The sequence below is a fragment of the Haliotis rufescens genome, unplaced genomic scaffold (genome assembly GCF_023055435.1).
Source record: "Haliotis rufescens isolate VD_foot unplaced genomic scaffold, xgHalRufe1.0.p SCAF_5, whole genome shotgun sequence".
NCBI classification, from domain to species: domain Eukaryota; kingdom Metazoa; phylum Mollusca; class Gastropoda; order Lepetellida; family Haliotidae; genus Haliotis; species Haliotis rufescens.
In genome coordinates this window covers 49,541,379-49,564,264 of record NW_025964223.1, presented here as the reverse complement: position 1 = coordinate 49,564,264, position 22,886 = coordinate 49,541,379, and the positions used below count along the sequence as shown (strand labels likewise).

At 43.4% G+C, this 22,886-nt stretch overlaps 5 protein-coding genes and 4 non-coding genes across 9 annotated transcripts; 5 read left to right on the top strand and 4 right to left on the bottom strand.

Annotated features, from left to right (window-relative positions):
* Window positions 1-1,305: 1,305 nt before the first annotated feature.
* LOC125373499 (histone H1-delta-like) lies at window positions 1,306-1,851 on the top strand. The gene has a single exon (XM_048384607.1). It carries the CDS (start codon window positions 1,306-1,308, stop codon window positions 1,849-1,851), a length of 546 nt encoding a protein of 181 aa, XP_048240564.1.
* Window positions 1,852-3,079: 1,228 nt separating this feature from the next.
* On the bottom strand, window positions 3,080-3,198 carry LOC125373604. The gene has a single exon (XR_007218445.1). It is a non-coding gene; the product is annotated as a 5S ribosomal RNA (ribosomal RNA).
* A 9,529-nt stretch (window positions 3,199-12,727) lies between these two features.
* On the top strand, window positions 12,728-13,291 carry LOC125373540 (histone 24-like). Its single transcript, XM_048384676.1, has one exon. It carries the CDS (start codon window positions 12,728-12,730, stop codon window positions 13,289-13,291), a length of 564 nt encoding a protein of 187 aa, XP_048240633.1.
* Window positions 13,292-14,518: 1,227 nt separating this feature from the next.
* LOC125373611 lies at window positions 14,519-14,637 on the bottom strand. Its single transcript, XR_007218451.1, has one exon. It is a non-coding gene; the product is annotated as a 5S ribosomal RNA (ribosomal RNA).
* Window positions 14,638-15,735: 1,098 nt separating this feature from the next.
* Window positions 15,736-16,299, top strand: LOC125372978 (histone 24-like). The gene has a single exon (XM_048383755.1). It carries the CDS (start codon window positions 15,736-15,738, stop codon window positions 16,297-16,299), a length of 564 nt encoding a protein of 187 aa, XP_048239712.1.
* A 1,227-nt stretch (window positions 16,300-17,526) lies between these two features.
* On the bottom strand, window positions 17,527-17,645 carry LOC125373609. The gene has a single exon (XR_007218449.1). It is a non-coding gene; the product is annotated as a 5S ribosomal RNA (ribosomal RNA).
* A 1,098-nt stretch (window positions 17,646-18,743) lies between these two features.
* Window positions 18,744-19,307, top strand: LOC125372979 (histone 24-like). Its single transcript, XM_048383756.1, has one exon. The coding sequence runs from the start codon at window positions 18,744-18,746 to the stop codon at window positions 19,305-19,307; it is 564 nt and encodes a 187-aa protein (XP_048239713.1).
* A 1,225-nt stretch (window positions 19,308-20,532) lies between these two features.
* On the bottom strand, window positions 20,533-20,651 carry LOC125373602. Its single transcript, XR_007218444.1, has one exon. It is a non-coding gene; the product is annotated as a 5S ribosomal RNA (ribosomal RNA).
* A 1,098-nt stretch (window positions 20,652-21,749) lies between these two features.
* LOC125372981 (histone 24-like) lies at window positions 21,750-22,313 on the top strand. Its single transcript, XM_048383758.1, has one exon. It carries the CDS (start codon window positions 21,750-21,752, stop codon window positions 22,311-22,313), a length of 564 nt encoding a protein of 187 aa, XP_048239715.1.
* Window positions 22,314-22,886: the final 573 nt, after the last annotated feature.

Sequence of the window (22,886 nt, the reverse complement as noted above, 5' to 3'; positions counted from 1 at the left end):
GATACCCTAAACGAAACCCTAACCAAAAAACTAGATTCAATACAATATCAAGCCCTCAAACTAGTAACACGTACTCAACATGGCACCTCCCTCACATCACTGCAGGCCCTTACAGGAGAAATGCCACTAAATTTACGTAGACAACACTTAACACTAAACTTCTGGGCAGCATCTCACTCAAACCCCCTTCTCCAAAACATGCTAAACCAAAACATACGTCCCCAAAACCAGGCACTAACTAGGAAACACCCTCTACTCACTCCAATATCCCAACGAATAATAAACTACCATAACGAACACCAAATAGGAAACCAACAACAAAACTGCAAGCAATCAAACGTATTCACCCCAAAACTTAAAATCCCCAAAATAGACACATCCCTAGCCAACACAATAAACAAACAAACTGACCCAAACCTAGCTAAAACCACCTCACTAGCTTACATTCATCAAAAATGGCCAAATTGGTGTCACATATACACAGACGGATCCGCTGATCCGATCACAAATCACACAGGTTTCGGAGTCCACATAGCCCAACCAGTTAAAAATACTCAATCCTTCCGACTCCCAAACAACCAATCCATCTTCACCGCAGAACTCATGGGTATCGCCACGGCGCTCCACAGCCATCACACTAAAAACCAAAAAAAAATCTTAATACTCTCAGACTCACAAAAAAATCGATAGAATAATCACCAAACTCCAAACAGGACACACCAAACTAAATAACCACCTTCTAAAACTAAAAAAACACGCAAACGGGAAGTGCCCACACTGCACTCACCCAGAAACAATAGACCACGTACTACTACATTGCACCCACTACCTCACCCAACGTACAACATTACAAACCAACCTAAATCCAAATAAAGCTCTTACCTTAGAAGCAATCCTTAACCCCCAAAATAAAATAGAAAACTTCAAAGCCCTAGGCATTTACCTAACCAAAACAGACCTAATTAACCGTATTTAAAAACTTCACTAAACCACCAACACTAAACATCTAAAAACAACAACTCACCCCCACACACTCCCTTAGTCCCAACCCCTCCCCCAAGGCATGTCTTCCTAATTTCAAAATTTCAAAACTTTATATAAGCAACCACTAAACCCCCCTCCTTGGTTGCACTCTTCTCGCTTCCCCTTTTATATCACTAAATGGCCCGGCCGGGCCCGTGTGCGAAATACGCTCCAGTCGGAAAGCGCACGTAAAATCCCCTAATATAAGTAAGTAAGTAAGTCATTCGCTCTCTGTGCTTCTCTCGTAGCTGACGTGAATTTTTACCACTCAAACTTACCACTATGGCTGATGCTGCTGCTGCCCCCGCTGTTGTCAAGACTCCCAAGAAGAAGGCTGCTGCCAAGCCTAAGAAGGCTGCCGCACATCCTACCTATTTGGAGATGATCAAGAAAGCTATTTCAACCCTGAAGGAGAGGGGTGGTTCTTCCCGACAGGCTGTTCTGAAATACATCTTGGCCAACTACAAGGTTGGTGACAACCAGGTGGCCATCAATGCTCGCATCAAGACTGCTTTGAAAAATGGAGTCAAGAACGGCGCACTGAAGCAATCAAAGGGAACTGGAGCCGCTGGATCATTCCGTCTTGGCGAGGCAAAGAAAGACGAAAAACCCAAGAAGGCTAAGGCAGCTGCCAAACCAAAGAAGGCTGCCAAATCCCCCAAGAAAGTCAAGAAGCCAGCTGCTGCCAAGAAACCCAAAACAGCCGCTAAGAAGGCCGCTAAGTCACCAAAGAAGGTGAAGGCTGCAGCCAAGCCCAAGAAGGCAGCAGCCAAACCCAAGAAGGTCAAGACCCCCAAGAAGAAGGCAGTCAAGCCAAAGAAGGCTTAAGCTCTCATTGTCACGCCTTCGCTCCACATTTCTGTGGTCCAAAGGCCCTTTTCAGGGCCATCCAAATACCCCAAAAGAAAACTTGAAAACACTGATAACAAAACAATAAATATGTATATTAGCAGTAATAAAGTGCAGGTTCTCGTGATAACAGAGATAACGTGGCAGCAACACCCACCACGCACATAACACACATAGGTGATGTTGATAAAGGTATGTCAGGGATTTTATTGTGTGTGGGGGGGGGGGGGATGGGGGGGTGGGGTAGTGTGTCTTCACACTAATGACTGTTGTTATGCTTGTTTATTAACCCCCCAAATGGGTGTATGTTGGAAAGTGAGGCGATTAGTGTCGTTGATATATATAATATCCTGAGTGCAGACTTCCTATGTGTGTAGCTGCACATGCACGTTGTGTTCAAAGGTGTAAAACGGCGATAAAGGCCAGACATCCACGGGGTGTTTTACCGACACACGCCTCGCCTGTGCACGACTTTTCAAATAGAGCGCCAAGAGTTGTGCGCCCTTGGTCGTGTGCGTTTCGCCTAGCCCCCTACCTGCAACATGTCACATCTACCTGTTGTATGGCGAGAGAAATGTATGGAAATACTTTCTAATAAGTCTAAAGTACGTTTGCCAGCGATCAGCTAGAACGGGGAACATAAAATAGCTGGTTTATCACACAGTCGCGTCGTTTTTTTTTCATATTTTTAAAGCGTGTCAACAGTGATCAGCTTGCTCACAGCTTTCAAAATACATTTTCCAGCAGCAAGCCAGTGAACTCCTATTGACAGGCGCTCTGTACGATCTAACTCTTTCTCCTTTTCTTATCTGTGTAGGCAAAGAGATGTGAGCCGAGACTTAACACGAACAACATTATAATTTTACATGTATATATTATATATTCATGCTTTGAAAGTAAGAAAGTAAGTAAAATAGTCAATTATCGGTGCACGCAAACACCTTTATGTGGCGAAAAGGACGTACATGCCTTCAGAATAGTTGACGAGTTGGGTGAACTGACAACTGAATATGATCACATGTATAGTGGAAAATTCCTTTCTGTAAAGGTATGTAAGAATACATGGCTGGCAGCTATGTCTTTGAGCAGACATGCATGAGTGGGGCCATTTACAAGGAAATAAAAGTGTATGATTACATCAGATGTGAATGAGGCAAGTGCACCTTATGGTCGAAAAAGAAAAAAAGTGGGAATCGCATAGCAAAAATGTCTACTGCACCCGGTGTTCCCAGGCGGTCACCCATCCAAGTACTCTCCGGGCTCGACGTTGCTTATCTTCGGTGATCGGACGAGAACCGGTGTTTTCAACGTGGTATGGCCGTAGACAATGCTTATCGGCAAACTTTAGCTACATATAGCCACCACACATTGGTAAACAGACATTGCCATGAAAACAGCATGCTCGCGTTTTCAGCGGGTTCAGTAGACATGTTGTGTTTGTTGATTTATGATGTATATTTACAGGGATTAAAATCTAGCCGTTCTAAAAACATGTGATCACTGTTTAACACGAGGCCCGGCACACTCGCTCACTCGATCCGGCCTTTCGTCTGAAACATTCACTTTTCGTTGATGGATGGTAGCCTATATTGTTCTGGTAAAATTAACATCCAAACGACGAAGACCCCTACTAATATCGTGCTATTAAGACAGGCAAAAAGACTTAATCTGTGACGACCGATCGAGTGATCTAAACACCAATGTATATATGTTACTGTTCGGGGCTTCGCGCCCTAGCTGCTTGTGTCCCGAGATCCTCGTCTTACTAGACTGTTTTCCTGAAAGTAAAATCCCCGTTACTTACTTGTTATGACAAAGTTAGTTTCAACTCTAATTGAAGTGACCAAAATTATGTCTCCAGAAATATAGTGTCAAATGTTTTCTGTTGCAAAATGGCGAAGTCGTCAGAAAAACGTGCTTCATTGTCGTTGTTTGAAAGCTTGTTCTAGCTTATCATAGGCAATACTGATGAGTGTTGTGTTTTACTTTCATAGTTAGATATATTGAGAATTGACAGGCAACGTTTAAAATGCATAAACTTGAGTCTCAAGGCTAAAAATGTGCTTTTGAAAGTAGCGATGTCTACATTTTAGACTGGGTCGCTTCATTGGAAACAGCACGTGTGGCTTTGAACTTCACCCGTGAGCGTTGCTATTGTAACCGAAATGTAGCCAAATGTTTTTACTACCTAACTGTATTGTTGAAATTGAAACTTTCCTTGATTAAGAAGTGATTATTCGGATACAAATACACGAAAAAGCACACGCGCTTGTAAGCGTGCAGCTATCAGCCACAACAAGCAGGGTGTCTCCTCCGACGTCCGCGCCTCCGGAGTATCAGCCGGGCTGTCTGTGGGGAAGTGTCATTCGCTCTCTGTGCTTCTCTCGTAGCTGACGTGATTTTTTACCGATCAGCAAGAAGCAGTAAAGGTCAAATCGTAAACTACATCCAAAGCTTCCTCCAAAACCGCAAAATTACAGTGGGTATAGACCAGGCCTTGTCAGAGCAGTGTCCCCTGGAAAACGGCACCCCTCAAGGCAGCATTCTTAGCCCCACACTTTTTAACATAATGATAAACGACCTATTTGATGGCTTATCCCCCAAAATAAACACCTCAAAATTTGCGGATGACGGAGCCCTATGGATCCGCTCCAAAAGTATCTTAACATCTCAGGACTTACTACAAAAATCCCTAAACAAAATACAAAACTGGGCAGACAAATGGGGCTTCTCCCTAAACTCCGAAAAAACGACAGGAATAGTATTCAAACACAAAAATATGAGACGGGCCTCCCCTCTCCTCAAACTAAACAATAAACCAATCATATTTCAAAAGCAAACTAAATTCCTAGGTCTAATCTTCGACGAGCATCTCTCCTGGGATGCTCACGTCCAAAACCTAACCACCAGATGTAGCAAAGATCTAAACACACTAAGATGCCTAACCGGCTCCAACTGGGGAGCCTCTAAAGATACCCTCCTCAGCCTCTACACATCCCTAATCAGATCTAAACTAGACTACGGCTGTGCCATATACGATACCCTAAACGAAACCCTAACCAAAAAACTAGATTCAATACAATATCAAGCCCTCAAACTAGTAACACGTACTCAACATGGCACCTCCCTCACATCACTTCAGGCCCTTACAGGAGAAATGCCACTAAATTTACGTAGACAACACTTAACACTAAACTTCTGGGCAGCATCTCAATCAAACCCCCTTCTCCAAAACATGCTAAACCAAAACATACGTCCCCAAAACCAGGCACTTACTAGAAAACACCCTCTACTCACCCCAATATCCCAACGAATAATAAACTACCATAACGAACACCAAATAGGAAACCAACAACAAAACTGCAAACAATCAAACGTATTCACCCCAAAACTTAAAATCCCCAAAATAGACACATCCCTAGCCAACACAATAAACAAACAAACCGACCCAAACCTAGCTAAAAGCACATCACTAGCTTACATCCATCAAAAATGGCCAAATTGGTGTCACATATACACAGACGGATCCGCTGATCCGATCACAAATCACACAGGTTTCGGAGTCCATATAGCCCAACCAGTCAAAAATACTCAATCCTTCCGACTCCCAAACAACCAATCTATATTCACCGCAGAGCTCATGGGTATCGCCACGGCGCTCCACAGCCATCACACCAAAAACCAAAAAAAAATCTTAATACTCTCAGACTCACTAAGCGGACTTCAGGCCCTCCAAAACAAAAACACCAAAAACCGCCCCAAATTAATAAACCAAATTCTCAAAAGCGTAAACAAACTAACAGAGGCAGGCAAAAACATACAACTTATCTGGATACCAGCTCACGTAGGAATTTACGGGAATGAAAACGCAGACAGAGCCGCAAAACAATCCCTAAAAATACCAGACATAAGCCTTAAGCTACCAATATCTAAAGCAGAAATCAAAAGTATAAACAAACGTAAAATCACCCAAAAATGGCATAACCTCTATCAAAACACAAAAACCCAAATCCTAAAAACCCTCAAAAAACCCCTCACCAAACCAAAAATCCTCCATCCCTCCAAAAAAATCGATAGAATAATCACCAAACTCCAAACAGGACACACCAAACTAAATAACCACCTTCTAAAACTAAAAAAACACGCAAACGGGAAGTGCCCACACTGCACTCACCCAGAAACAATAGACCACGTACTACTACATTGCACCCACTACCTCACACAACGTACAACATTACAAACCAACCTAAATCCAAATAACGCTCTTACCTTAGAAGCAATCCTTAACCCCCAAAATAAAATAGAAAACTTCAAAGCCCTAGGCATTTACCTAACCAAAACAGAACTAATTAACCGTATTTAAAACTTCACTAAACCACCAACACTAAACATCCAAAAAACATCAACTCACCCCCACACACTCCCTTAGTCCCAACCACTCCCCCAAGGCATGTATTCCAAATCTCAAAATTTCAAAACTTTATATAAGCAACCACTAAACCCCCCTCCTTGGTTGCACTCCTCTCGCTACCACTTTTATACCACTAAATGGCCCGGCCGGGCCCGTGTGCGAAATACGCTCCAGTCGGAAAGCGCACGTAAAATCTCCTAATATAAGTAAGTAAGTAAGAAGCAGTAATCAGCTTTGCTTTAAGAAACCCTCCTCCCCTCGGACCTGTCGCTCGCAGCCAGGTGGCCTCAGCTGAAATCAAGCTGAAGGAGGCCAACCATTCGAACTTCAAACATGGCGGCAAATCGGACCCTATCACTCGATCGGCAGGAAAACCGACATGACCGCCCGCTGTCTACACCCCAAGCATCAATATCAACTTCAACCCTAGACAAACAGAAAGACAAACGTCCCTCAAGAAAAGACTGTAAGCTACTATCATCTACCTTCACCACTTCCCCTTCCCCTTCACTCACTTCAACCCCCGCTAAAATCTCCACTAGTTCCCAGTACCCTCCACTCGATCTAAGTAATCCCACTAACCTCATCCCTCCCACTTTCGGAAAATCCCCTCCAATTTCGCCCAGCATCTCAATGACTACCCCCCGCAGCTCCCAGTCTAATCTACTAAATAACCTAGCCACAGCCACAGCCATTGGGGGAAAACGCCCTCTACAATCACCCGAAGATCTTGAAACGCAGTCGAAGATACAGAAACGACAGAGTTGTACACAACCTAACTCAAACAACAATCAACATCTTGTACTTCTAGCATTCAATACAGGTCCCACCCCACTCACTTCACTGTACACCAAAAACAGATTTGGGCTTATACTAAAGCAAGCCCATCTAAAATTCAAATTTATAAACAGCTGCGGCAGAGCCTTCAAAATAAACTTTAACCTACAATATGACCTCAATGTGGCAATGAAACAAACATCAATAGATGGCATCAATCTGTCGTGGCAGACTCCTCGTTGGCTTTCTGAAACAAAAGGGGTCATTTACACCGACCCTGCAGAGTCTGACCACGACCTCAAAGCTTACGTAATTGAATCAAATAAACTCCAAACCCAGCCTCAAATCACTAATCTTCTAAGGATCACCAGACGAAACCCACAAGGTCCCCCAACAAACACTTCCACTATCATCCTGACTTTCAAAGGAACCAAACTTCCTGACAAAATTACTTTTGGATCAATATATTGCAAAGTGCACAAAACGAGAAAAAACCCAGTCCAATGTACCATCTGCCACCTTTTTGGACACGCACAATCAAATTGTAAAAACCTGGACAGATGTTCCAAATGCAGCTCCGAGTTCCATAACAGCACTGAGTGCAATCAACAACCCTACTGTATAAACTGTGACCAATATGATCATACCGCCTTTTCAAACACCTGCCCAGTCCGCCAAAACCAAATCCTATCAATAAATAAACACCTTACAGCATCTGACCTCCCCGCCCCTGCAAGGAACCCTAACTCCAAAATATACAACTGGTACGACAGGGATTTTGACCCCCCACCTTTATCCTACGAATCTTCACATGACAACGAGGACGACCTCCCACCACCCCCAAACCCACCACCCCGCCGCCAACCCAGGATGCCCAAGCCAAGAGCACCAAGCTCAGGTCGCTCTGCTAGTCTAGCGTCGTCACGGGGTCGTAGGCAAACACAAAAAAAAGGCAAAACCATGACTCCAGCTACCACAGCCAGCCATGAACAACCAAACCCAGGGCCACCACCAGTCACTACAAACGTAGCCCCCAAACCCCCTAAATCAAACTCAAACCTCCGTTCAATAGACACAACACCACCAGTACACACAGCACAAGATGCAATCATCAAACTGCAAAACATCCAACAAAATCTCATAGAATTCATCACTGCACTAACCCTCTCTCCCAACAACACAATCGAAACAATTCACCAATATCTTCTCCAAACCTCACTATACACTCTCCCTCTAGTGCAATTTAAACACAATGTCAAATCAATCAAACTATGATGGGACACCACAAACACACGCAAATACACACACTCCTACTGCTACTACTCACCATGCACATAATCCAGTGGAATGCAAATGGCATCATATCTAAATCCCATGAAATTAAATCACTAATAAAACTAAATAAGCTCAACCCACAAATAATAGCCATTCAGGAGTCTAAAATACCAAAGAACAAACAATTCACTATACCAAATTACACCACAATAAACAAATACCGCACATCAAAAAATCCAAGCGCTCCACATGGTGGCCTAACACTACTGATACACGACACACTTGGTTACCAAAAAGTTCCAATTGACACTCCTCACTTAGAAACACAAGCGTACACAATCTCGACAGAAAACACTAATATAACACTGATAAACATATACCATCAAACCACAAACCCTTTCGACAACACAGACCTTGAAATCCTAGCAAAGCACATCACAAAAAATACTATATTGTTAGGAGATTTAAACGCGCACCACCATAGCTGGACTACTAGAGACCACACAGACAAATTTGGTAATCTACTATACGCATGGGCAGAACAAAATGATCTCATTATCTTAAATGACAAATCCCCTACCAGATACAGCCCACAGGAAAACCAAAACTTCCTCACTGCAATAGATCTGACAATAACTACCCCAAATCTGGCAAGTAAAACTACATGGGAAGTATTTGACGACCCATGGGGTAGTGATCACTTCCCAATCTCAATAAATATCAAAACTGGTTCAAGTTATATATCAGAACAAACTTCACGAGATCCAAAATTTAACTACAAAAAAGCAGACTGGGAGAAATACAAAACCTTAACCTACCAAATTGACAACCTAAAAATTATAGATTCAGACCCTGAAATCTTTTCCAAAAAATTAACAAAAGAAATTATCACTATAGCCACTAAGTGTATCCCCAAAACAAACCCCAACCCCCAACGAAATAAAGTTCCCTGGTGGACCCCAGAAATCAAAGAGGCTAGAAGACAAAGAAAACGAGCATTTAGACGCGCAAAAACCCATCCACATGAACTCCCACACGCAAAACAACTACGAAACAGTACACACATGTTAATAAAAAACACGAGAAAAGAACACTGGGAAAAATTCTGCAGTACCTTAAACACAACAAAAAACAATTCAAAGGCCATGTGGAGCAAACTAAAGGCAATAAACGGTACCAAAAAATCATCACACATCCACAAAATAGACAACCTTACTGATAACAAATTAAAAGCGCAAACATTAGCTCAACACTACCAACATATAAGTAGTAACACAAACCACCCCACTTCACTCCAACAGAAACTACTCACTACACCTGATTACATCACACAACCACCCCAAGCCCATATACCCTACAACGCACCCTTAACAATACACGAGCTGACACACGCTCTCCAAAGCAAAACCACGTCGTCTGCTCCAGGAGCAGATGACTTAACTTATATTTTACTAAAAAAACTCAGCATGCACGGAAAACTTCTTCTACTGAAACTCCTCAATGCAGTCTGGGATACCGCTCAAATACCTACGACATGGAAACAAGCACTGGTAATCCCAATCAAAAAACCAAACAAACCCCCACAGAACCCAGAATCATATAGACCCATATCACTCACATCAAATATGTGCAAAATCATGGAAACAATAATAAAGAAAAGACTTCAACACCACATAGACTCAAACAATCTCTTACATGCAGACCAGAGCGGGTTCACGCCAAACAGAACCACCCTAGATCACATCATTCGAATTGAACACGACATCAGAGTAGCCCAGGCTAACAAACACTATCTCCTAGCTGTATTCATCGATTTCTCAAAAGCCTTTGACATGATCTGGAATGACGGCCTAATCACTAAATTGTCAAACAAAAATATTAAAGGACGTATGCTAAACTTCATACACAACTTTCTCAAAAATCGTACCATAACTGTAAAAGTAAACAACACACTTTCTGACCCACATCCCGTCCAAAACGGTACACCTCAAGGCAGTGTCCTTTCTCCAACACTTTTCAATCTTATGATCGATGACATATTCACAGACATCCGCTCAACAATCAAACCAGCTAAATTTGCAGACGACGCATCACTTTGGACTTCACACAAAACACTAGGTACAGCGCAGGAACATATCCAACAAGAACTCAATGATATTGACACATGGGCAAATACATGGGGTTTTAAAATCAATACTGACAAAACAGTAGCCATACTCTTCAAAACACCTAACATGCAAAACTACTCCCCACCTTTAACTCTAAATAACTCCCAAATCAACTACAGCACACAAACAAAATTTCTAGGCCTAATACTCGACCAACACCTAACATACACACCCCATATCAAACACCTCATCACAAAATGCAACCATGATCTTAACTTAATGCGCAGCATACGGGGAACAAGCTGGGGAGCAGACCAGCACACGCTACTTACTGTCTACAAAACACTCATCCGACCCAAGTTAGAATACGCCGCACCCGCATACGACGCACTCACACAAACAGACTCCAAGAAATTAGACTCAATACAATACAAAGCACTATCAATCTCACTAGGTACAATATCAGGCACAGCACTCACATCTCTCTTAAAGCTCACTGGGGAAATAGCTCTCCCCCTTAAACGCAAACAAATCACACTAAACTACTGGGCTACAGCATGCACAAACCCATTGTTAAGCAGCCTCATAACAACAACAGAAAATCTACCACTAAGACAGAAAGTCAAACTAATCAAAAAAAGACGAAGACTCCCATTCACCATTCGGCTAAACCACCTTCTCAAAACATACAAACTTAAAAACATAAAACTCACCCCTGTCATTCATGACTACTCATATCACCTGCCACCTCCTCATACTGACACTGGTCTAACAAACATCACAAAAATAACATCAAACAAGCACCAACAAAAAATAATGGCAATGGATTACATACAACAACACTGGCCAGACTGGACATACATCTACACAGACGGGTCACACAACCCGACGGACCACACAACAGCCTTCGCAATACACACAACCAAACCAAACATAACCACCACATCAGCACGCATCCCAAACCACCTATCCATACATACCGCCGAAAAAACAGCAATCTATATGGCCTTCAAAATGGCAGAGACAATAACACAAAACAAACTTCTAATCCTCACAGATTCACTTAGCTCAATACAATCAATTAAAAACAGAAATTACACAAACAGGCCACATCTACTACACCGAATACTACACTTAACGAAAACATTAACAGAACAGAATAAACAAATCAATATTGCATGGGTACCCTCACATATTGGGATCACGGGAAACGAAAAGGCAGATCAAGCGGCCAAACAAGCAGCAAAAAATAAACATATTAATTACCCACTGACATACAGCAAACAGGAATATAAATCCATCATAAATAAACTAATAACCCAAGAAAACTTCAAACAACTGCACACCTCCCCCGCCACATGGACATACAAAACAATAAATAAACAAATCAATAAAGTAAATCTTTCTAGCAACTCACGTAATATACAATCCGCACTAAACAGGCTATATGTAGGCATCACAAAATTAAACTTTCGCCATTCCACTGGGCTCTGCCCCACATGTCAAGTTCCCCAAACAATACAGCACTTATTCTACACGTGCACACTCTACTTACCACACAGAATACAGTACATCAACACACTAGATGCAAAATACACAAAAACTATCCACACACTCCTATCCCCCCACAATCCCCCACAAATACAAAAAACAATCATAAATTATATCACAAAAACAGATATCATAAAACTAATCTAACACCACCCACAAAAGCGACACAATCATCCATCCAACTTCCTAACGGATATAAACCAAACGCACCTCCCCCAAGACATTTAAAAAACCCACAAAAAAACAACAACAACAACAACAAAAACCACACAAAAAACACCCTAAAATCCCAAATCGTTATTTACTCACTGCCCACTATCCTTCCTAACAAAACCCACGTGACACAAAAACAACTTAAGAAAACTATCAAATAATTTCTAATTCTTCCACAAACCACACAAAACATAACCAACTATAAATACTCCAAATAAATCGCTACGCCAAGTCCCAACACACCAACCACCCAGCCCTCCACCCGATTCCCCTGCCCCATAAAACCTTACATTTTTTTGGGTGGCTACCTTAGCATATCTCCACTATTCACGTCATTATCAGGACTTTATTTTTCAAATTCTCCCTATCTACTAGAACGGGGCCATCCCGACCCCGAAATTAGCTATGCTAGAAGGGGTCGTTAAAACTAAGAAACTGACTGACTGACTGGGGAAGTGTCATTCGCTCTCTGTGCTTCTCTCGTAGCTGACGTGAATTTTTACCACTCAAACTTACCACTATGGCTGATGCTGCTGCTGCCCCCGCTGTTGTCAAGACTCCCAAGAAGAAGGCTGCTGCCAAGCCTAAGAAGGCTGCCGCACATCCTACCTATTTGGAGATGATCAAGAAAGCTATTTCAACCCTGAAGGAGAGGGGTGGTTCTTCCCGACAGGCTGTTCTGAAATACATCTTGGCCAACTACAAGGTTGGTGACAACCAGGTGGCCATCAATGCTCGCATCAAGACTGCTTTGAAAAATGGAGTCAAGAACGGCGCACTGAAGCAATCAAAGGGAACTGGAGCCGCTGGATCATTCCGTCTTGGCGAGGCAAAGAAAGACGAAAAACCCAAGAAGGCTAAGGCAGCTGCCAAACCAAAGAAGGCTGCCAAATCCCCCAAGAAAGTCAAGAAGCCAGCTGCTGCCAAGAAGCCCAAAACAGCCGCTAAGAAGGCCGCTAAGTCACCAAAGAAGGTGAAGGCTGCAGCCAAGCCCAAGAAGGCGAAGACACCCAAGAAGGCAGCAGCCAAACCCAAGAAGGTCAAGACCCCCAAGAAGAAGGCAGTCAAGCCAAAGAAGGCTTAAGCTCTCATTGTCACGCCTTCGCTCCACATTTCTGTGGTCCAAAGGCCCTTTTCAGGGCCATCCAAATACCCCAAAAGAAAACTTGAAAACACTGATAACAAAACAATAAATATGTATATTAGCAGTAATAAAGTGCAGGTTCTCGTGATAACAGAGATAACGTGGCAGCAACACCCACCACGCACATAACACACATAGGTGATGTTGATAAAGGTATGTCAGGGATTTTATTGTGTGTGTGGGGGGGGATGGGGGGGTGGGGTAGTGTGTCTTCACACTAATGACTGTTGTTATGCTTGTTTATTAACCCCCCAAATGGGTGTATGTTGGAAAGTGAGGCGATTAGTGTCGTTGATATATATAATATCCTGAGTGCAGACTTCCTATGTGTGTAGCTGCACATGCACGTTGTGTTCAAAGGTGTAAAACGGCGATAAAGGCCAGACATCCACGGGGTGTTTTACCGACACACGCCTCGCCTGTGCACGACTTTTCAAATAGAGCGCCAAGAGTTGTGCGCCCTTGGTCGTGTGCGTTTCGCCTAGCCCCCTACCTGCAACATGTCACATCTACCTGTTGTATGGCGAGAGAAATGTATGGAAATACTTTCTAATAAGTCTAAAGTACGTTTGCCAGCGATCAGCTAGAACGGGGAACATAAAATAGCTGGTTTATCACACAGTCGCGTCGTTTTTTTTTCATATTTTTAAAGCGTGTCAACAGTGATCAGCTTGCTCACAGCTTTCAAAATACATTTTCCAGCAGCAAGCCAGTGAACTCCTATTGACAGGCGCTCTGTACGATCTAACTCTTTCTCCTTTTCTTATCTGTGTAGGCAAAGAGATGTGAGCCGAGACTTAACACGAACAACATTATAATTTTACATGTATATATTATATATTCATGCTTTGAAAGTAAGAAAGTAAGTAAAATAGTCAATTATCGGTGCACGCAAACACCTTTATGTGGCGAAAAGGACGTACATGCCTTCAGAATAGTTGACGAGTTGGGTGAACTGACAACTGAATATATGATCACATGTATAGTGGAAAATTCCTTTCTGTAAAGGTATGTAAGAATACATGGCTGGCAGCTATGTCTTTGAGCAGACATGCATGAGTGGGGCCATTTACAAGGAAATAAAAGTGTATGATTACATCAGATGTGAATGAGGCAAGTGCACCTTATGGTCGAAAAAGAAAAAAAGTGGGAATCGCACAGCAAAAATGTCTACTGCACCCGGTGTTCCCAGGCGGTCACCCATCCAAGTACTCTCCGGGCCCGACGTTGCTTAACTTCGGTGATCGGACGAGAACCGGTGTTTTCAACGTGGTATGGCCGTAGACAATGCTTGTCGGCAAACTTTAGCTACATATAGCCACCACACATTGGTAAACAGACATTGCCATGAAAACAGCATGCTCGCGTTTTCAGCGGGTTCAGTAGACATGTTGTGTTTGTTGATTTATGATGTATATTTACAGGGATTAAAATCTAGCCGTTCTAAAAACATGTGATCACTGTTTAACACGAGGCCCGGCACACTCGCTCACTCGATCCGGCCTTTCGTCTGAAACATTCACTTTTCGTTGATGGATGGTAGCCTATATTGTTCTGGTAAAATTAACATCCAAACGACGAAGACCCCTACTAATATCGTGCTATTAAGACAGGCAAAAAGACTTAATCTGTGACGACCGATCGAGTGATCTAAACACCAATGTATATATGTTACTGTTCGGGGCTTCGCGCCCTAGCTGCTTGTGTCCCGAGATCCTCGTCTTACTAGACTGTTTTCCTGAAAGTAAAATCCCCGTTACTTACTTGTTATGACAAAGTTAGTTTCAACTCTAATTGAAGTGACCAAAATTATGTCTCCAGAAATATAGTGTCAAATGTTTTCTGTTGCAAAATGGCGAAGTCGTCAGAAAAACGTGCTTCATTGTCGTTGTTTGAAAGCTTGTTCTAGCTTATCATAGGCAATACTGATGAGTGTTGTGTTTTACTTTCATAGTTAGATATATTGAGAATTGACAGGCAACGTTTAAAATGCATAAACTTGAGTCTCAAGGCTAAAAATGTGCTTTTGAAAGTAGCGATGTCTACATTTTAGACTGGGTCGCTTCATTGGAAACAGCACGTGTGGCTTTGAACTTCACCCGTGAGCGTTGCTATTGTAACCGAAATGTAGCCAAATGTTTTTACTACCTAACTGTATTGTTGAAATTGAAACTTTCCTTGATTAAGAAGTGATTATTCGGATACAAATACACGAAAAAGCACACGCGCTTGTAAGCGTGCAGCTATCAGCCACAACAAGCAGGGTGTCTCCTCCGACGTCCGCGCCTCCGGAGTATCAGCCGGGCTGTCTGTGGGGAAGTGTCATTCGCTCTCTGTGCTTCTCTCGTAGCTGACGTGAATTTTTACCACTCAAACTTACCACTATGGCTGATGCTGCTGCTGCCCCCGCTGTTGTCAAGACTCCCAAGAAGAAGGCTACTGCCAAGCCTAAGAAGGCTGCCGCACATCCTACCTATTTGGAGATGATCAAGAAAGCTATTTCAACCCTGAAGGAGAGGGGTGGTTCTTCCCGACAGGCTGTTCTGAAATACATCTTGGCCAACTACAAGGTTGGTGACAACCAGGTGGCCATCAATGCTCGCATCAAGACTGCTTTGAAAAATGGAGTCAAGAACGGCGCACTGAAGCAATCAAAGGGAACTGGAGCCGCTGGATCATTCCGTCTTGGCGAGGCAAAGAAAGACGAAAAACCCAAGAAGGCTAAGGCAGCTGCCAAACCAAAGAAGGCTGCCAAATCCCCCAAGAAAGTCAAGAAGCCAGCTGCTGCCAAGAAACCCAAAACAGCCGCTAAGAAGGCCGCTAAGTCACCAAAGAAGGTGAAGGCTGCAGCCAAGCCCAAGAAGGCGAAGACACCCAAGAAGGCAGCAGCCAAACCCAAGAAGGTCAAGACCCCCAAGAAGAAGGCAGTCAAGCCAAAGAAGGCTTAAGCTCTCATTGTCACACCTTCGCTCCACATTTCTGTGGTCCAAAGGCCCTTTTCAGGGCCATCCAAATACCCCAAAAGAAAACTTGAAAACACTGATAACAAAACAATAAATATGTATATTAGCAGTAATAAAGTGCAGGTTCTCGTGATAACAGAGATAACGTGGCAGCAACACCCACCACGCACATAACACACATAGGTGATGTTGATAAAGGTATGTCAGGGATTTTATTGTGTGTGTGGGGGGGGATGGGGGGGTGGGGTAGTGTGTCTTCACACTAATGACTGTTGTTATGCTTGTTTATTAACCCCCCAAATGGGTGTATGTTGGAAAGTGAGGCGATTAGTGTCGTTGATATATATAATATCCTGAGTGCAGACTTCCTATGTGTGTAGCTGCACATGCACGTTGTGTTCAAAGGTGTAAAACGGCGATAAAGGCCAGACATCCACGGGGTGTTTTACCGACACACGCCTCGCCTGTGCACGACTTTTCAAATAGAGCGCCAAGAGTTGTGCGCCCTTGGTCGTGTGCGTTTCGCCTAGCCCCCTACCTGCAACATGTCACATCTACCTGTTGTATGGCGAGAGAAATGTATGGAAATACTTTCTAATAAGTCTAAAGTACGTTTGCCAGCGATCAGCTAGAACGGGGAACATAAAATAGCTGGTTTATCACACAGTCGCGTCGTTTTTTTTTCATATTTTTAAAGCGTGTCAACAGTGATCAGCTTGCTCACAGCTTTCAAAATACATTTTCCAGCAGCAAGCCAGTGAACTCCTATTGACAGGCGCTCTGTACGATCTAACTCTTTCTCCTTTTCTTATCTGTGTAGGCAAAGAGATGTGAGCCGAGACTTAACACGAACAACATTATAATTTTACATGTATATATTATATATTCATGCTTTGAAAGTAAGAAAGTAAGTAAAATAGTCAATTATCGGTGCACGCAAACACCTTTATGTGGCGAAAAGGACGTACATGCCTTCAGAATAGTTGACGAGTTGGGTGAACTGACAACTGAATATATGATCACATGTATAGTGGAAAATTCCTTTCTGTAAAGGTATGTAAGAATACATGGCTGGCAGCTATGTCTTTGAGCAGACATGCATGAGTGGGGCCATTTACAAGGAAATAAAAGTGTATGATTACATCAGATGTGAATGAGGCAAGTGCACCTTATGGTCGAAAAAGAAAAAAAGTGGGAATCGCACAGCAAAAATGTCTACTGCACCCGGTGTTCCCAGGCGGTCACCCATCCAAGTACTCTCCGGGCCCGACGTTGCTTAACTTCGGTGATCGGACGAGAACCGGTGTTTTCAACGTGGTATGGCCGTAGACAATGCTTGTCGGCAAACTTTAGCTACATATAGCCACCACACATTGGTAAACAGACATTGCCATGAAAACAGCATGCTCGCGTTTTCAGCGGGTTCAGTAGACATGTTGTGTTTGTTCATTTATGATGTATATTTACAGGGATTAAAATCTAGCCGTTCTAAAAACATGTGATCACTGTTTAACACGAGGCCCGGCACACTCGCTCACTCGATCCGGCCTTTCGTCTGAAACATTCACTTTTCGTTGATGGATGGTAGCCTATATTGTTCTGGTAAAATTAACATCCAAACGACGAAGACCCCTACTAATATCGTGCTATTAAGACAGGCAAAAAGACTTAATCTGTGACGACCGATCGAGTGATCTAAACACCAATGTATATATGTTACTGTTCGGGGCTTCGCGCCCTAGCTGCTTGTGTCCCGAGATCCTCGTCTTACTAGACTGTTTTCCTGAAAGTAAAATCCCCGTTACTTACTTGTTATGACAAAGTTAGTTTCAACTCTAATTGAAGTGACCAAAATTATGTCTCCAGAAATATAGTGTCAAATGTTTTCTGTTGCAAAATGGCGAAGTCGTCAGAAAAACGTGCTTCATTGTCGTTGTTTGAAAGCTTGTTCTAGCTTATCATAGGCAATACTGATGAGTGTTGTGTTTTACTTTCATAGTTAGATATATTGAGAATTGACAGGCAACGTTTAAAATGCATAAACTTGAGTCTCAAGGCTAAAAATGTGCTTTTGAAAGTAGCGATGTCTACATTTTAGACTGGGTCGCTTCATTGGAAACAGCACGTGTGGCTTTGAACTTCACCCGTGAGCGTTGCTATTGTAACCGAAATGTAGCCAAATGTTTTTACTACCTAACTGTATTGTTGAAATTGAAACTTTCCTTGATTAAGAAGTGATTATTCGGATACAAATACACGAAAAAGCACACGCGCTTGTAAGCGTGCAGCTATCAGCCACAACAAGCAGGGTGTCTCCTCCGACGTCCGCGCCTCCGGAGTATCAGCCGGGCTGTCTGTGGGGAAGTGTCATTCGCTCTCTGTGCTTCTCTCGTAGCTGACGTGAATTTTTACCACTCAAACTTACCACTATGGCTGATGCTGCTGCTGCCCCCGCTGTTGTCAAGACTCCCAAGAAGAAGGCTACTGCCAAGCCTAAGAAGGCTGCCGCACATCCTACCTATTTGGAGATGATCAAGAAAGCTATTTCAACCCTGAAGGAGAGGGGTGGTTCTTCCCGACAGGCTGTTCTGAAATACATCTTGGCCAACTACAAGGTTGGTGACAACCAGGTGGCCATCAATGCTCGCATCAAGACTGCTTTGAAAAATGGAGTCAAGAACGGCGCATTGAAGCAATCAAAGGGAACTGGAGCCGCTGGATCATTCCGTCTTGGCGAGGCAAAGAAAGACGAAAAACCCAAGAAGGCTAAGGCAGCTGCCAAACCAAAGAAGGCTGCCAAATCCCCCAAGAAAGTCAAGAAGCCAGCTGCTGCCAAGAAACCCAAAACAGCCGCTAAGAAGGCCGCTAAGTCACCAAAGAAGGTGAAGGCTGCAGCCAAGCCCAAGAAGGCGAAGACACCCAAGAAGGCAGCAGCCAAACCCAAGAAGGTCAAGACCCCCAAGAAGAAGGCAGTCAAGCCAAAGAAGGCTTAAGCTCTCATTGTCACGCCTTCGCTCCACATTTCTGTGGTCCAAAGGCCCTTTTCAGGGCCATCCAAATACCCCAAAAGAAAACTTGAAAACACTGATAACAAAACAATAAATATGTATATTAGCAGTAATAAAGTGCAGGTTCTCGTGATAACAGAGATAACGTGGCAGCAACACCCACCACGCACATAACACACATAGGTGATGTTGATAAAGGTATGTCAGGGATTTTATTGTGTGTGTGGGGGGGGATGGGGGGGTGGGGTACTGTGTCTTCACACTAATGACTGTTGTTATGCTTGTTTATTAACCCCCCAAATGGGTGTATGTTGGAAAGTGAGGCGATTAGTGTCGTTGATATATATAATATCCTGAGTGCAGACTTCCTATGTGTGTAGCTGCACATGCACGTTGTGTTCAAAGGTGTAAAACGGCGATAAAGGCCAGACATCCACGGGGTGTTTTACCGACACACGCCTCGCCTGTGCACGACTTTTCAAATAGAGCGCCAAGAGTTGTGCGCCCTTGGTCGTGTGCGTTTCGCCTAGCCCCCTACCTGCAACATGTCACATCTACATGTTGTATGGCGAGAGAAATGTATGGAAATACTTTCTAATAAGTCTAAAGTACGTTTGCCAGCGATCAGCTAGAACGGGGAACATAAAATAGCTGGTTTATCACACAGTCGCGTCGTTTTTCTTTCATATTTTTAAAGCGTGTCAACAGTGATCAGCTTGCTCACAGCTTTCAAAATACATTTTCCAGCAGCAAGCCAGTGAACTCCTATTGACAGGCGCTCTGTACGATCTAACTCTTTCTCCTTTTCTTATCTGTGTAGGCAAAGAGATGTGAGCCGAGACTTAACACGAACAACATTATAATTTTACATGTATATATTATATATTCATGCTTTGAAAGTAAGAAAGTAAGTAAAATAGTCAATTATCGGTGCACGCAAACACCTTTATGTGGCGAAAAGGACGTACATGCCTTCAGAATAGTTGACGAGTTGGGTGAACTGACAACTGAATATGATCACATGTATAGTGGAAAATTCCTTTCTGTAAAGGTATGTAAGAATACATGGCTGGCAGCTATGTCTTTGAGCAGACATGCATGAGTGGGGCCATTTACAAGGAAATAAAAGTGTATGATTACATCAGATGTGAATGAGGCAAGTGCACCTTATGGTCGAAAAAGAAAAAAAGTGGGAATCGCACAGCAAAAATGTCTACTGCACCCGGTGTTCCCAGGCGGTCACCCATCCAAGTACTCTCCGGGCCCGACGTTGCTTAACTTCGGTGATCGGACGAGAACCGGTGTTTTCAACGTGGTATGGCCGTAGACAATGCTTGTTGGCAAACTTTAGCTACATATAGCCACCACACATTGGTAAACAGACATTGCCATGAAAACAGCATGCTCGCGTTTTCAGCGGGTTCAGTAGACATGTTGTGTTTGTTGATTTATGATGTATATTTACAGGGATTAAAATCTAGCCGTTCTAAAAACATGTGATCACTGTTTAACACGAGGCCCGGCACACTCGCTCACTCGATCCGGCCTTTCGTCTGAAACATTCACTTTTCGTTGATGGATGGTAGCCTATATTGTTCTGGTAAAATTAACATCCAAACGACGAAGACCCCTACTAATATCGTGCTATTTAGACAGGCAAAAAGACTTAATCTGTGACGACCGATCGAGTGATCTAAACACCAATGTATATATGTTACTGTTCGGGGCTTCGCGCCCTAGCTGCTTGTGTCCCGAGATCCTCGTCTTACTAGACTGTTTTCCTGAAAGTAAAATCCCCGTTACTTACTTGTTATGACAAAGTTAGTTTCAACTCTAATTGAAGTGACCAAAATTATGTCTCCAGAAATATAGTGTCAAATGTTTTCTGTTGCAAAATGGCGAAGTCGTCAGAAAAACGTGCTTCATTGTCGTTGTTTGAAAGCTTGTTCTAGCTTATCATAGGCAATACTGATGAGTGTTGTGTTTTACTTTCATAGTTAGATATATTGAGAATTGACAGGCAACGTTTAAAATGCATAAACTTGAGTCTCAAGGCTAAAAATGTGCTTTTGAAAGTAGCGATGTCTACATTTTAGACTGGGTCGCTTCATTGGAAACAGCACGTGTGGCTTTGAACTTCACCCGTGAGCGTTGCTATTGTAACCGAAATGTAGCCAAATGTTTTTACTACCTAACTGTATTGTTGAAATTGAAACTTTCCTTGATTAAGAAGTGATTATTCGGATACAAATACACGAAAAAGCACACGCGCTTGTAAGCGTGCAGCTATCAGCCACAACAAGCAGGGTGTCTCCTCCGACGTCCGCGCCTCCGGAGTATCAGCCGGGCTGTCTGTGGGGAAGTGTCATTCGCTCTCTGTGCTTCTCTCGTAGCTGACGTGAATTTTTACCACTCAAACTTACCACTATGGCTGATGCTGCTGCTGCCCCCGCTGTTGTCAAGACTCCCAAGAAGAAGGCTACTGCCAAGCCTAAGAAGGCTGCCGCACATCCTACCTATTTGGAGATGATCAAGAAAGCTATTTCAACCCTGAAGGAGAGGGGTGGTTCTTCCCGACAGGCTGTTCTGAAATACATCTTGGCCAACTACAAGGTTGGTGACAACCAGGTGGCCATCAATGCTCGCATCAAGACTGCTTTGAAAAATGGAGTCAAGAACGGCGCACTGAAGCAATCAAAGGGAACTGGAGCCGCTGGATCATTCCGTCTTGGCGAGGCAAAGAAAGACGAAAAACCCAAGAAGGCTAAGGCAGCTGCCAAACCAAAGAAGGCTGCCAAATCCCCCAAGAAAGTCAAGAAGCCAGCTGCTGCCAAGAAACCCAAAACAGCCGCTAAGAAGGCCGCTAAGTCACCAAAGAAGGTGAAGGCTGCAGCCAAGCCCAAGAAGGCGAAGACACCCAAGAAGGCAGCAGCCAAACCCAAGAAGGTCAAGACCCCCAAGAAGAAGGCAGTCAAGCCAAAGAAGGCTTAAGCTCTCATTGTCACACCTTCGCTCCACATTTCTGTGGTCCAAAGGCCCTTTTCAGGGCCATCCAAATACCCCAAAAGAAAACTTGAAAACACTGATAACAAAACAATAAATATGTATATTAGCAGTAATAAAGTGCAGGTTCTCGTGATAACAGAGATAACGTGGCAGCAACACCCACCACGCACATAACACACATAGGTGATGTTGATAAAGGTATGTCAGGGATTTTATTGTGTGTGTGGGGGGGGATGGGGGGGTGGGGTAGTGTGTCTTCACACTAATGACTGTTGTTATGCTTGTTTATTAACCCCCCAAATGGGTGTATGTTGGAAAGTGAGGCGATTAGTGTCGTTGATATATATAATATCCTGAGTGCAGACTTCCTATGTGTGTAGCTGCACATGCACGTTGTGTTCAAAGGTGTAAAACGGCGATAAAGGCCAGACATCCACGGGGTGTTTTACCGACACACGCCTCGCCTGTGCACGACTTTTCAAATAGAGCGCCAAGAGTTGTGCGCCCTTGGTCGTGTGCGTTTCGCCTAGCCCCCTACCTGCAACATGTCACATCTAC